The 13,874-nt window shown below is 34.4% G+C and overlaps 2 protein-coding genes across 2 annotated transcripts; both read right to left on the reverse strand.

Annotated features, from left to right (window-relative positions):
• Positions 1-2,437: 2,437 nt before the first annotated feature.
• On the reverse strand, positions 2,438-9,618 carry HELRODRAFT_193832 (hypothetical protein; the record flags this gene model as incomplete). The annotated part of the gene is made up of 18 exons (XM_009029579.1): positions 9,507-9,618; positions 8,638-9,091; positions 8,275-8,457; positions 8,067-8,179; positions 7,631-7,748; positions 7,367-7,462; positions 6,971-7,088; positions 6,214-6,420; positions 5,878-5,990; positions 5,583-5,691; positions 5,303-5,412; positions 4,788-4,994; positions 4,486-4,698; positions 4,148-4,351; positions 3,891-4,036; positions 3,729-3,801; positions 3,379-3,633; positions 2,438-2,593 (listed from the first exon to the last, which is right to left on the reverse strand). The coding sequence occupies exons 1-18, from the start codon at positions 9,536-9,538 to the stop codon at positions 2,438-2,440; spliced, it is 2,907 nt and encodes a 968-aa protein (XP_009027827.1). The 5' UTR covers positions 9,539-9,618.
• Positions 9,619-11,772: 2,154 nt separating this feature from the next.
• HELRODRAFT_186037 (hypothetical protein) lies at positions 11,773-13,183 on the reverse strand. The gene has a single exon (XM_009029580.1). It carries the CDS (start codon positions 13,041-13,043, stop codon positions 11,955-11,957), a length of 1,089 nt encoding a protein of 362 aa, XP_009027828.1. The 5' UTR covers positions 13,044-13,183; the 3' UTR covers positions 11,773-11,954.
• Between the last annotated feature and the right edge of the window lie 691 nt (positions 13,184-13,874).

Genomic DNA, 13,874 nt, shown 5'->3' on the forward strand with positions numbered 1-13,874 from the left:
CACCCTTTGTATGTGTGCGCGCGCGTGTTTTCGCGTAAGTTTGAAATAAATATTATAAATTTAGAACGTAAATAAATTTGTACCTCTGGGGAACATTACATAGGCAGAAAAGAGGAATTTAAAGAAGAAAGATAACAAATAAACAAATAGAAAAAAATAGAAAAAATTAATGTGCATGCGAATTCGTGTATGTGCATACATCAGTGTATGTGTTTACGTGTTTATTGTACGCTGTGTGTATGTGTGTGTGTATTGTTGTGTGTGTGTGTGTGTGTGTGTGGTGTGTGTGTGTGTATGTGTAAGTGGTGTTTTTGCTTTTGTATACATGAGGTTGTTTGCTGGTCTTTAGTTATTTGTTAACATTTATTTGTTTGTTCGTCTGTTTGCTTGTTCGTTCATTCGTTCGTTCGTTTGTTCGTTCGTTTGTACGTTCGTTTGTTTGTTTGTGTAGGTTTCCCTGGTCGGTTGACATTTCTTTATAGATAGTTACGATGGAGCTATAAAGGAGTTTTACATTTACTATGCTTTCCTTTTCAAGCCTTAAATATTCTGATGTTTTTTTTATCGATTTTTCGATAATATTTTTAAATTTTTAGTTCTTATTCTATATAAAAAAAATTCATTTTTGACATTTTTTTTTAAATCGATCTAATCATTTAAAGTATCAAATAATTTATAATTTAAATTCCAGATAAAACATCAAAATAGAGAAGTATTTCTAAATCGTGCCACACCAGGCAACACCACACACATTCAACACACACCCAACCACATCACGCCACGCCACGCCACACCACACCACATCTCATCGATTGCAAAGAAAAATTTTCAATTATTTTTCTTATGACTACTTGTTGACTGTTGACAGTGTCAATAATATTTATATTGCTCTTACAATGATCATCACTATACAGACACTCACGAACGCACGAACGTACGCACACAGGCACGCACACACACACACACATACACACACTCACACAGATACACACGCATATCTAATATATACATTATTACATAATTTTTTTTCATTTTGCTCAGCAATATATTTATACATCTTGGCAGCTCGTCAAATGTTATTTGAATAATGTTTATTTAACATGAAACTCCGCGTCTGTTTTTGTACGTATTCGAAACAAATGCACGCATACACGCAATTAATTTACCGCCATTAACACGAACATACATACGCACACATACATCAAGACGCATCTTTCCCAACACTCAAACACACACACACATACACACACAAACACACACACAAACATACAAACACAAACACACGCACACACAAACACACAAACATACAAACACAAACTCACACAAACACACACAAACATACAACAAACGCGTACACATTCGCAAATATTATCAATGATAATATTAAAATGATGTTTAACTATTATTGACGGTGCTATTTAACTTGCAAGCATACGTACACGGCAAAAAAACAAACAAACAAACAAAGGTACATACATACATATTGACATTCACATGCATACATACGTACGTATACGCGCACACTGAATGCAGAAAATGTTTGTGTACCCTGAGGAGTCTTGTTGTCATTGGATCGAACCGTGCATGTGTTGTATATTATTGACGGTACATACGTATCCGTTGCTATGTACGTACATGCCACGAATACGTACGTACGTACATACATCCATACATACATCCATACATACATACGTGCGTACATACATGACATATATACATACATACATACATACATACATACATAAATACATACATACATACATACATACATACATACATACATACATACATACATACATACATACATACATACATACATACATACATACATACATACATACATACATCATACATACATACATACATACATACATACATACATACATACATACATACATACATACATACATACATACATACATACATACATACATAAATACATACATATATACATATGCAATACTTTCCAATCTGTCTTTCTTTGAACTCTCACTTTCTTGCTCATTATTCCTCTTAAACTCTCACTTTGTTTGTATAATTGTATTTATATACAAAAAACACACACATACATACATACAGATACATACACTTACATACAGACACATACACATACATACACACATGAACACACTCAAACACATGCAAATTGAAATTAGTAAACACATATGTATGTACTGCAAAGAAATTGGTGTGAAGTCGCGTTATACCTGGTTTTATAATCATGTATGCATCTACTCTATGTCATGCCGCAAATGAAATTCTACGACTGACTGACTGGCTGGTTGGCTGGCTGGCTTCTGCAAGATATCTTGTTGCACCTTACTGCTCTCACGATTTTGTTGTTCCTTGTGCTGAATGGCTTTGGGCAACTATTAAAATCCTCTTCTATAAGAAATTTTTATCATTCTCTATTTTGTTGTTTATTTTTTGAAATAAACTAACTGTTGAAATCCATAGCCTTGAAGAGGTACAATATGGGCAGCACTAGACTGTACCAAAACCCTTGAATATCATTTTTGAGAAGTTTTAGATTTTGAACAATTGTGTCAATCGCATGTCTGTTATGGAAAGATTTTAGTTTGTGAGCGTTGTCCTTGTTTTTTGGAAAAATTTAGGTTCAATTTCAATTCAAGTTCAACAGTGCAGCGCTAAATAATTTCGTTGCGTGTTTCGTCTGCGTAAAAAACACTGAATAGCGAAGTAGAGATAGACTCGGACATTGATGATAAGAATAGGAACGTTAATTGTTTAAACGGTCATTCGTTGAATTGTTGGTCGGTCATTTAAGAGTCCTTCACGTATCTGTCCGTTTCAACTTGTGCACGCGTGTGTGCACGCTTCTGTAAGGTTGTATGCTTTGTGTGCACGCATTTTTTGTTCGCGATCGATCATATATTTTTTGGTTTGCGGCTTTATTTACGCCAATTTGTTTACATGTAACCTCGTTTTTTAACGATTTTATGATTTTTTATTTAAATGTCAGCAATAGGAATAACATGATGTCGAATTCAAAATGTCAACGAGTAATGTAAGGAACGAATGAGACCATTGCAGCAGGAAAATTTAAAATGAAAAAATTGCGCAAGCAGCTAAATTAACGAAACAAAAGCAAAAGCTTATTGGAAATGTCAAAATGTAAAATATCACAAAAACAAGCTAGCCGGTGCACCGAGAAATGGCACGCTAAGATTTCTATCTTAAAAATAAAAAATTATATTTACAACAAGATTGTTAATGTTTGCTTAAATGTTCAATCTTGTAATTGAAATGAAAGAAGGCGAAATGAGATCACGGAGGGCAATCGAGCAGTTGGCAGCACAAGTTAGGAATCCTCCCCATGGTGCAGAAATTACAGAGGTGCATGTTGGCATTCGGTACGTGAGGGGAAGACATGATGGGCATTTGACAAAAGAAGCACTTGTTTTTAAAATTAAATCCATGGTTTTGACAAAGGTGAGCTATTGAATCTGGCTTCTTGAAAGCAACCCAACTGCCGCAGATCAAACAAAGTTCTTTGGTCTGGTGTGCAGTTGGAGAGATGACTTTCGACCTGAACGAGCAATTCATGCAGGCCATGACGGGATAAGTGAAGCTTGGTATGTTCTTATTCACCATTCGAGTGCAACGTATAGGCTGTAGTAGGATTAGAAATATTCAAATTTATTACGCTTATAGCGACAAAACAATTTAATTAAATAAAAATACAAAAGTTTATAATGGCTACCTACCTGGAGTATTTTAGAACGAAGGATAGCGTGCATAGCGAACGTTCTCGTGTTTGTTCTGTAAAAATCTGCCATTCTGAAAATTGTCGCATTAAAATTAGAGTAAAAATCAAACTTTAAAGTATTGCAAAACTATTTTACTTTCGAACATAATTTCCCTCTCACCTTTTCCAGAGTCCCGAATGAAGGAAATTGTGAGGCAAGTCGTCGTCGATGTAATAATCATCTTTGTTGTAAAACTCATAAAAATCTGCCAGGTATTTGTGCCATTCCTTACTCGACTCCTCTGTTAATAATGTCGATTTCAAAACCTGAAAGTGTAAAATTAGAAATTTACCTTCACTTCCATTTTAATTTGATAAAAAAATAAATAAATAAGAGAAAAAGGTCTAAAACTGTTCCAGCAGAAAACGCTACCTCACCTCGATGAATGCGTCATACGACAATTTGACTTTAACAACTTTGCCATTGCACGATGACGTCATAGTTAGGAAAGGTTTCAGATAGCTTTTCAGAGTGGCCCACGTGACCATAGGAATCTCAACGTCCTTGGCTGGATCTCCGAGAAGTTTTAGCATTTCAGATTCCGGCAGACCGGAATGCGACGAAACTAAGAGGCACAACAGCTAGTCGGGAGGAAAAATTCATCAAAAATATTAAAAATGTAGTTTACCCTTACCGTAATTTTAATATTTCATGTTATCACAATGTTTAAATAAGACATTTCACATTGTTACAATGCTAAAACAGCACATACAACCTTGTTGAGTAGTTTCGTATCATCCTCTCTAAGTAACCTCTCTATCACCTCCTTCAAAAGATGTTTCAGATCAGATGGAAAGGATTTGATTTTGTTCGTAAGCGTCGCAAAATCACCAAAAATTCGAAGCTCTTCGCAGACAATACTGAGCCAAATGGGGCTACGAGATGATTCGTTCATCAGCAAACTTTTCGTCTGGTCTGCATCGAGTTTCTGTTTTGTTGTTGTAGTAGTCTCTATCATTTATATAATAAAATAATAATGAAATTTAGAATTAAATGAAGAAAACATTTGTATCCCACCTTGTTAAACTTGAGAAGGTACTCGCGTATGAACTCATCGGCATCACCCTCAGAAAAGAAATCCACATTCAAGAAGAATGGATCCTTATTACGAAGGCGATGGTTGCAGATGTAGTGCTTGCTGTCCACGCAGACGATAACTTTCACGTTCCTGGGGAAGCGTGGCGGCAACCAGGCCAGGCAATCTGTTGCGTCGTGGTTTTCCATCTGCGGATTAAATTACATCAGATGTAAACTAGCTGCTTAAAAACCAAAGCGTGGCGAGCAGTATATTTTAATCTTATTTTGAAATCGTCGGGTCTAGGCCGTTTTTTTTCAATGAACAAGTGCTTGAGTTCGGAAGATGAAAATAAAATACGGATTACAGCAAGTTCGCCATCTTTCCTTAGTAAAAACTCCAAGCATAAAAAGAAATTCATGTCAAAATGATAATTTAAATACGAATTACTGATTAAATCACAACTGATTAAGAGTTTGTATTCAAAATGAAGCCCAAGTGAATATTGAATAAATACTTTTTCAACACCGTATATGATCATAACGACTTCATCTGTCACTGACATCAAACTTTTAGAGAGCAAGTTGGTCAAAAAATCAAAATCCATTGAATTCTCTTCATTTATCTCTGCAAATAATTTAAAGTATTAGTGTTTCAATCATTAAAATTAGTAAATTTTCATCAAAAGTTATGAATTTTATTTCCAAAAAAATGAAAAACTACACAATCGTCGGCACGAAATTAATGTAACAAACTATTGAAACATTTTTAAAAATGAGTGCGTATTAAAAAATAACCTTGAAAGTTTCCATTGGAGAGGAACCTAATCATCCTATGCAGAACATTGTTCCAGTTCATTCCATTGGTTGAACACGTCACATTATGGTAGAAAACTTTTCGATTTTTCTGGTTGGATTTAATTAAACGGCTTTTGTATTAATTTGTTTACAGTTCTATCTTAACAAATTCTCAGAGTTACCAACAGCGGACACATAGAGTACATAAATATACGTGAAAAAATAAATTTAACACACGAAATATGATATATACTCGTTATTTTTAAAAAAAATGGAAAAAATATTTAGGAATAACCTCCAATAAATGTCTGCCAACTTGACTGACGATGGTGCACTTACCTACCCCAGTTTCACCATAAATACACAGCAATCGTCTGCTATGCTCACCCAAATTAAATCTTTCACACTCTAAATTAAAATAAACAAACATACATAACTTAACAGAGACAGACATAAACAAACATACTTAAACATACATAAACATAGACCCAAAACAAACACACATAACAAACACACATAACAAACACACATAACAAACACATACACAGGGTACTCGAAAAAATAAATTTAACGTGAAGTATTTTGAAAAAAATTATCTAAAACCTGATAAGCACAATCACTAATTACAAACCTAATCTAAGATTTTTACCATCATCATCTTCTTCTTCTCCTTCTTCTCGTTTTTTCAACGTTAACGAGCCAATTTCACTTACATCATCACCGTCCTTATAATCATCGTAATGACCATCAATGAATTTCATAATGGATTTCAACTCATCTTTTCTTCCAACCACGAAATTGGACTTTAAAATGAGGAATGAATTGTGTGAGAAGTCATCTGGGGAATGGAAACAAATCTTTTATCGAATTTTGTAAAATATTTTATTATCTATTAAATCACAGAATTCGTGAATTTATAACGCTATTTTTTTGATAAATAAAAAAATTAAATCATTCATTCTAAACTGTTTTAAACGTTTAACCACAAGGCATGATTTAATATAAAAAAATAACCATTATGTAATTATTAAGTGTCAAAAAGTTTTTTTTAGCACAGGGGGGGGCAAACTACAGCCCGCGGATCGCATGTGGCCTGCGAAACTGTTCGCCAAAAAAAAGTTATCAGCCAGACAGACATTATGACCAAAAAAAAGGAGCCACAAATCTTAAAAAAATCTCCCCCGGGTTGAAAAACTTTGCTATTAAAAACATATGCGGCCCTTCAAAGGTAAAATAGATCTCAATGCGGCCCTCGCCTCGCAGTAAAAAGTTTGCCTACCCTGCAAAACGAAAGACCTAATTGGATTCAAAATTTATAAAAAGCGTTATATAAATAGAATAATTTTTATAAAATTTAATATTGAATTAAATAGTTAATATCTGACTACCTTGTTCTTCATTGGTGAATTCTTTAGAAGTTTCATTGTCAGGATATTGTCTGAGGATGGCTTTCGTTAGGAAATCGTAAACTTTGCTTTCAAATGTTTCAGGAATGTTTATAAACACCTTGTGTGTGTGTGTTTGTTTGTTTGTATGTGTGTGTGTGTGGTGTGTGTGTGTGTGTGTTTAGGTGTGACTGCTTTGTTGTGAACGCCTGTTTCGAACTTAAATTAGCGTATATGTGTGCTGCATGTATTCACGCTTTATTTGTGTGCACTGTGCGTGTGTTTGTTTGTGTGCGTGTGTGTCTGAGTGTGGTTGCGTGTGGTTGACACCTGTGGTTGATACAGTAAAGCTTATATTTTTTAAAAGTAAAAAAATATTTGAAAATTGTTGTTGAGAACCTTTTCTCTTCCCGTTGTCATATCCAGATGAGAGTATTCGCAAGAATAATCAAAGTACTGGTCAGTGAACTGACATTTCAACTTCTCTTTTAATTTCTGGTCGGAAAAATAATAATTTATTTTTTGTGCTGCTTATTTTGATGACTTTAAAATTAATACAATGAGAAACAAGAGGCTAGAATTCGATCGATGTATAATGTAATTTATCTAACACAAAACTGCAAATGTAAATCGGTACGTTTTGCACGTGTGATTGTAACGTACCATCAACTGTTGCACTGATAAATCTTCCTCATCAACAAACTTGTTTTTATATTTATCTGGAATGTTCTTCAAGAAATCTGGCTCGCGAAAGCAGAACAGTGCGTTCGGGTTCTTTAACCTACACATGTAATATGTAAATGCTTAAATTAATTAGGAGAAAATAATAATAATATTAATAATAATAATAATAATAATAATAATAATAATAATAATAATAATAATAATGATGATGATGAAAACATCCTTCTATTTTCTAACTCCAAATACCAAATATTAATAATGAAATAATTATAAAATTCCATTAATCTAAAATGCTCGTCACTGCAAGTGAGTACATTTTAGAGGGACTGGTTTAATTGCTCAATTGGGGTTCAATCACGAGATAGATAATAATAATAATAATGATGATGATGATGATGATGGTGATGATGATGACCTGTAGGCTCCATGTAGTATTTCCATGTGGGTGATAGAAACGTTTGGCACCCAGTCGTACTTATTCCTAATCTCCTCATTCACTTCATCTTCTTTCGGAATCCAGCCATACCTTGCACGGAAATTAATTTTTGAAAACAGATTATAAAAAAACAAATTTAAGAGATTCAAATTTTAAACATTTCTGGCGAAAAAAGTTAATTTTACCGTTCACCAATGGTACAAATGAAGAATGGTTTGTCATCATTCTCTTCAATGCACCTATCCAACTCTTCCAAACAGACAGTGATAGTGGTGGTACTCGTGGAATCTTTCGGCACCCCCCATCTTAAATCACATTCAACTAAATTGAACTTTCTCTCTTCACACCATTGTCTTAGCTTGTGGAAAACCTGTGTGTGTTTGTGTGTGTGTGTGCGTGCGCGCGTGCGTGCGTGCGTACGTGTGCACGTGCGTGTGAAACTTTATAATAATGAATCATGTTTTCGTTGTTTGAATAAGTTAGACCCACTATTTAAGCTATTTAAATTTGTCAGAATTTATTACAAATAAAAATTATTATTTGAATGAACCTTTTTAACAAGTATTTCTCTTTCATTGTGCATGTCAGTGAACGTTGATGAGACAAAAACTCTGATAGTTTTCCAACTAGATTTGAAAATAGGCCTCTGGTGTTTTTCCTGCTGCTTACTCTTAATCCATGATTCAATGAACTTCCAAGAATTTTCCACTTGATTCGATGATTTTTCATTTGGATCACCATGCTCACTGGCAGTTGTTGAGTTGTTGTTGTTCATTAGTAATGCGAGATGTTTGGTTTTGTCAGTTTTCTTCTCGTTGTCAGAATTAGTTGCCAACGCCATAGCTGGCGCTGATGCGGTTGGCTGTGGAGATGATGTTAACTCTTCAAATGTACCCACTTCATCACTGGCTTTCTTGCGATTACATTTAGATAGAATGTTTTGTATGAATGATTTCTTTGGTTTTCTTGGTACATTTTGTGTCTCAGTAGACCTACTCATTCCCTTTATTCAGTTAATCAAAAATTATTTGTGAAGTTTATTGAGATAAAAACACACAAATAAATAAATGAAAATCAAAAAGTTTTGCTAAAAATTGTGCTCTGTAATATTTTTACTCATTCAAAATGCTGTTATTTATAATGTTACGTTAGCTAACATAACAGACTTCTCATAGGTTTGTTAGCATTAAAATTTAATAGCTAAACCTTTTAATATATTATATATATATATATATATATATATATAATATGATGACACACATCACATGCAGAGAATATTGTATCTTGTATCATAAAAACTGTTTTATTGCAGTTTCATAAATTTATAATACACACACGCGCACACACACACACACGCACACACATGTATACAGTTATACACACACGTATACAAACGCATATTAAGTAAAAAAAATTACTATTGTACTTCCCATTGTTAAGCTGTCATTCATACTCAGCTGAGTGGTGTAGAGATCAATTATTAATTAAATATCAATAACATTTTGTGATCATCCAATTTTTAGCAACATACTACATTATTTTTATCTATTTATTTATTTATTAATTAATTTAATTTTTTATTTAGTATAGAAACCATTTTTAGAAATATTATTTAAATTATTTTGTATTTTAAAAATCTTGCTACAGGTAACCGTGGTTACCTGTAACATAGACAATTTACTGATATTTAATATTAGTTTTATCAGCAAGATATTTTTTACGGCATAAATGAACAAACAAATGATTAATTTACAAATTTATCTTAGTTATTATCATTATAGATATTTTTATATTTATAATACAAAAAATATATAATAAATAGTTATATTAATTTATTTTATTCTCCTACTGTGTAGTCAAGTTTGAACTTTGCAAGCTGTCTAATGCTTTCCATAATGTTTTTGGTTCTCGCACAGATCATTTGTGTTAGTGAAGTCAAATTTAAAGTGTCGAGTTTCTGCGATGGTTTAAATATCTAAAAGTAAATTTTGGGCATATGTCCAGTGCCCACGTGTTATAAATTCAACATTAAAGCATCTAAATGTAAAAGACACGTCATATTTTGAAAATTTTTCATAAATTTCATGCCAATACAGACTGAGTTAGACTATTATATGAAATGTCTCAGTCCCATCGCACGCCATGATGTTGTAATCATATAATTGCACGTCTCAGAGACAAGAGTCTTTTACAGTTCATCTGGTATGTAGTACTGGTTATATTTAAAACATTCAAGCAGGAGAGATAAAACGTAGAAATTGTAGAAAAGCAACGAGTAGGTGGCAGTAGCAGAGCATTTGGCTTGTTATTTATAAGCAGACGTTCGTAAGTGTGAGCTTGTCATCGCTCTCAGATAATTGAATCACACGTCAAGACGGCCAAATTGTTTCCTTGCTGCATTCAAGTGCTGCAAACTTTTCTAAAAGAAATTTTTTTCATGTTATTTATATATTTGATACAACGTTTGAATATGTTTAAGTTACCTAAAATATTAACGACCTTGGTAGTTTATGATAGAAATACCTATACCCAGATTAAAGCAGCAAGTTCACGCGAAAGTTACTAAATATTTACAATTTTTTGAAAAATTTCTTCTCCAAATTGCTACATGAGCTCAATAAATCATCATTAAAAAACGTGTACGAGCATCCTGGAACAACTAAACTGGTGATTATGGATGTTACGGATGTTATGTACGGGCCGTTGTGCTTACATGTGTGTGTACGCGTGTGTATGTGTGTGTATGCGTGGTGTGTTTGTTCGTGTGTGAGACGTGTGTTTGTTTGTGCGTAATGTGTTTGTATGTATACTTAATTTTATAGATATACATTTTTAACTACCCCTAGTTTTGATCGGAAACAAGTGCGAAAAAAATTTATCTTGTAAAAATTTGCTGTTGTAACTAACTACCTGCCTACCACTACAAAAGGAAATTTATAGCGAATTATGTCGTTAGCATAATTCGACGCAGCGTTATATTAGCCTTTACGTACGTGGTAGCCAGGCGCTTGCATATGAATCATGATGTTTGAAAATAACCATTTAAACTCTAATCAGAATACCATGAAATGTGTAGGGATATGCTGTATAAGTATATCAATACACATAGGCAAGTACTTCTAAAGGCTGACGTTGGAGACGTAATTGGCAGCTGTGCTCATATAATATGCATGATGTCGATGATGGACTAGCGAGCGCGGAGGAGCAGCGGTATGAAATTACATCGTAACAAGTTATAAATGACCGCGAAAATTCAATTAAGCATCCGTCTTTTGAGAGTAATGCCACTAATAGAATTAACTACATTTAGTTGGGTATAATTAAAAATAATTGTTTTATCTTCATTATTTATATATTTAAAGTAAAAGCTCATAAAAACGATCTAATGATAGTTGAAAAGTTCGAAAATTATACATAAAATAAGTACGTGCGATGTGTAACTGTTGGCTTGCGCAGTTCTCGCCGTTCGGTCATGATGAACATCCTCACACCAGTCCCTTCATGAACTTGCACCTTCTCAGCTATCAGTATCCATTTTTTATGAGACCGTATGTCTCTTATCTTCTCATATATCTGCTTGTTGTCGTCTGGTTTGGTACAGCAATGTATGTTGTATATACCTGCTGATACTTCAAATTAATTTAGAATTAATCTAATATCTAGATAATAAAATGATGCAAAACGATCAGTTGTAAAAATATTGTTTGTTTGACGAAGAACAAACTTACAAAAAGAAATTTACAAAACCATTTTGTTACCCGCAATTAAAAAAATTTACAGTTGTAACATTAGTCGTTAACGTAGTTATTAAAAATGGAAACAATAATTACAATCGTTATAATGAGTTTCATATTGAACAACATTTATTTACAATCTTTCCAAACTTCTGGAATTAGTGATTAGTTCTCTTAAAATTCTCCAAACCTGCTTAGCAGCCGCGTCGAGTGCAGCGGCCGGCTTCCCGCCAAACAAGTCCAAGTTAGGTAAGAAGTAGTGGTGGCATTTGCGATTCTGAAGACAGGAAATGAGCTGCAATAATATTCCGTTGATGCGATCCCCGAGACATGTTTCATCCCATTCTGATTCTCTCGGGTGCTTCTCACACTCGTACAGCAGCAATGTCTTTAAATGATAATTTTCAATGGGATGTCCCGTCATATCCAAGTGCTTGTCCCTCAACGACTTCAAAACGCTCAGACATTTCTGACGGCAGCCCCCGAGAAGCAGCATCTCCTCAACGTGGTAGAAGGAAATGATCCAGGCGTCTCCTTCCGTTGCTGACGATTGCTTCTCTTTCGCGTAGTTACTCTCCTTCGACAACAAGTCCAAACCTTCCGATTTCACTTCGGCCACCAAATTCGCGTTAGGCCATGGTAGATGCATCGGTGGCCAGTGGTTAGCGCTTCGTGGCCAGATACCAGAGCATTTAAAAGCAGGAGTTATTTGAACGATGTAGCGATCTCGAATTCTCAGTTTAACGTCCGTTGTGTCGGTCAGCATTTTAACTTGCTGATCATTGTAGCCGGAGCACTTTTCGACGGCTTGAGCCACTAAAGTTTGAAAGCGACTGCGAATTTTTCGAGCTGATAAGTATCCGGAAGCAGTGATGAACTCCACCCACAAAGACATGGAACGCTTTCTTCCATCACTCAGCTTCAAGACAGCACAACCGGGAAGTGCCCCATCGTCGACGAAGTTGAACACCCCCATCTGATTCAAGTAGAGAATAACTTCAAATTCTGTTGACGATACGACTCGCAATCCTTCAAAATGACCGTTGATTTCGGCCAGGGAGCTGATGAAACGTGGCTCTTGCAGTTCCACCTCTTTCAGAATTTCTTGGGTCAGTTTACAGACGTCCCTAACAGATTTTGCGATTGCCGACTTTCTACTCTGTACTCTTTCGTTGTAATATTTGTTCAATTGAAACAAAAGTTTGCTTTGGGCAGCCAACATTTTGATAAAATTGTATTTTAAACAAATATTTAAATCATTTAACGTTGTTAAATCAACATTCCACTATTCAGAGATGTTAAATCAACATTCTACAATTGTTTTCATGGAATTCTAGTAGTTTATTGACGTTAAAAAAGCATTTATTTTTATGAAAGTCATTTAAAAGGTTTCGAAAATGATATTTATGTAAAGATTAAACGAACGAGCAGACACGCCATTGGCTAGAGACTGACCAATTGCGTATACGAATTAAGCATTTGCTAAACCAATGAATGAATGTCTCTTGAGATGCATAAATGATTCCGACCAATCACAGTAATCTAATAAGATCGTTTACAATTAAATTAAAAGTTAACCATTTAAAGTGTTCGAGTTTCATTGGAATTCGTTCAACACATAAGTGAGCAGTAACATTCGTGTGACGATTTTAAAAAAAAATATTTAAACACAAACACAGGCACCCGTAAGCTGCTGAAAACAAGATACAGAATTGAATGTCAACAGATGTGTTTTGGGAAACGTGAATATATTTGAGCAGACCAAACCTGAAGACTAGAAGAACAAGAAATCATTTCACGAGAATTCATACAAAACGTGGGATAATGGCGTAAAACGCATTAGTGGTTTCAAGTATTCCAAGTATATGGTCCGAGTTATTTAACATGTATGCACAGCACATGGACTCGATCACATGGCAAGTTATTCTAAAACTACGTCACTTGTGGAGTTTTATTGCAATTTGTAAACTATATGAAACCTCTCACGTTCCAACACCATAGGATTTTCTTCCAAATATGACCGTTACATCGACCATTCCAACTGGACATCCCA

Source organism: Helobdella robusta (genome assembly GCF_000326865.2).
Source record: "Helobdella robusta unplaced genomic scaffold HELROscaffold_60, whole genome shotgun sequence".
In the NCBI taxonomy this organism is placed as follows: domain Eukaryota; kingdom Metazoa; phylum Annelida; class Clitellata; order Rhynchobdellida; family Glossiphoniidae; genus Helobdella; species Helobdella robusta.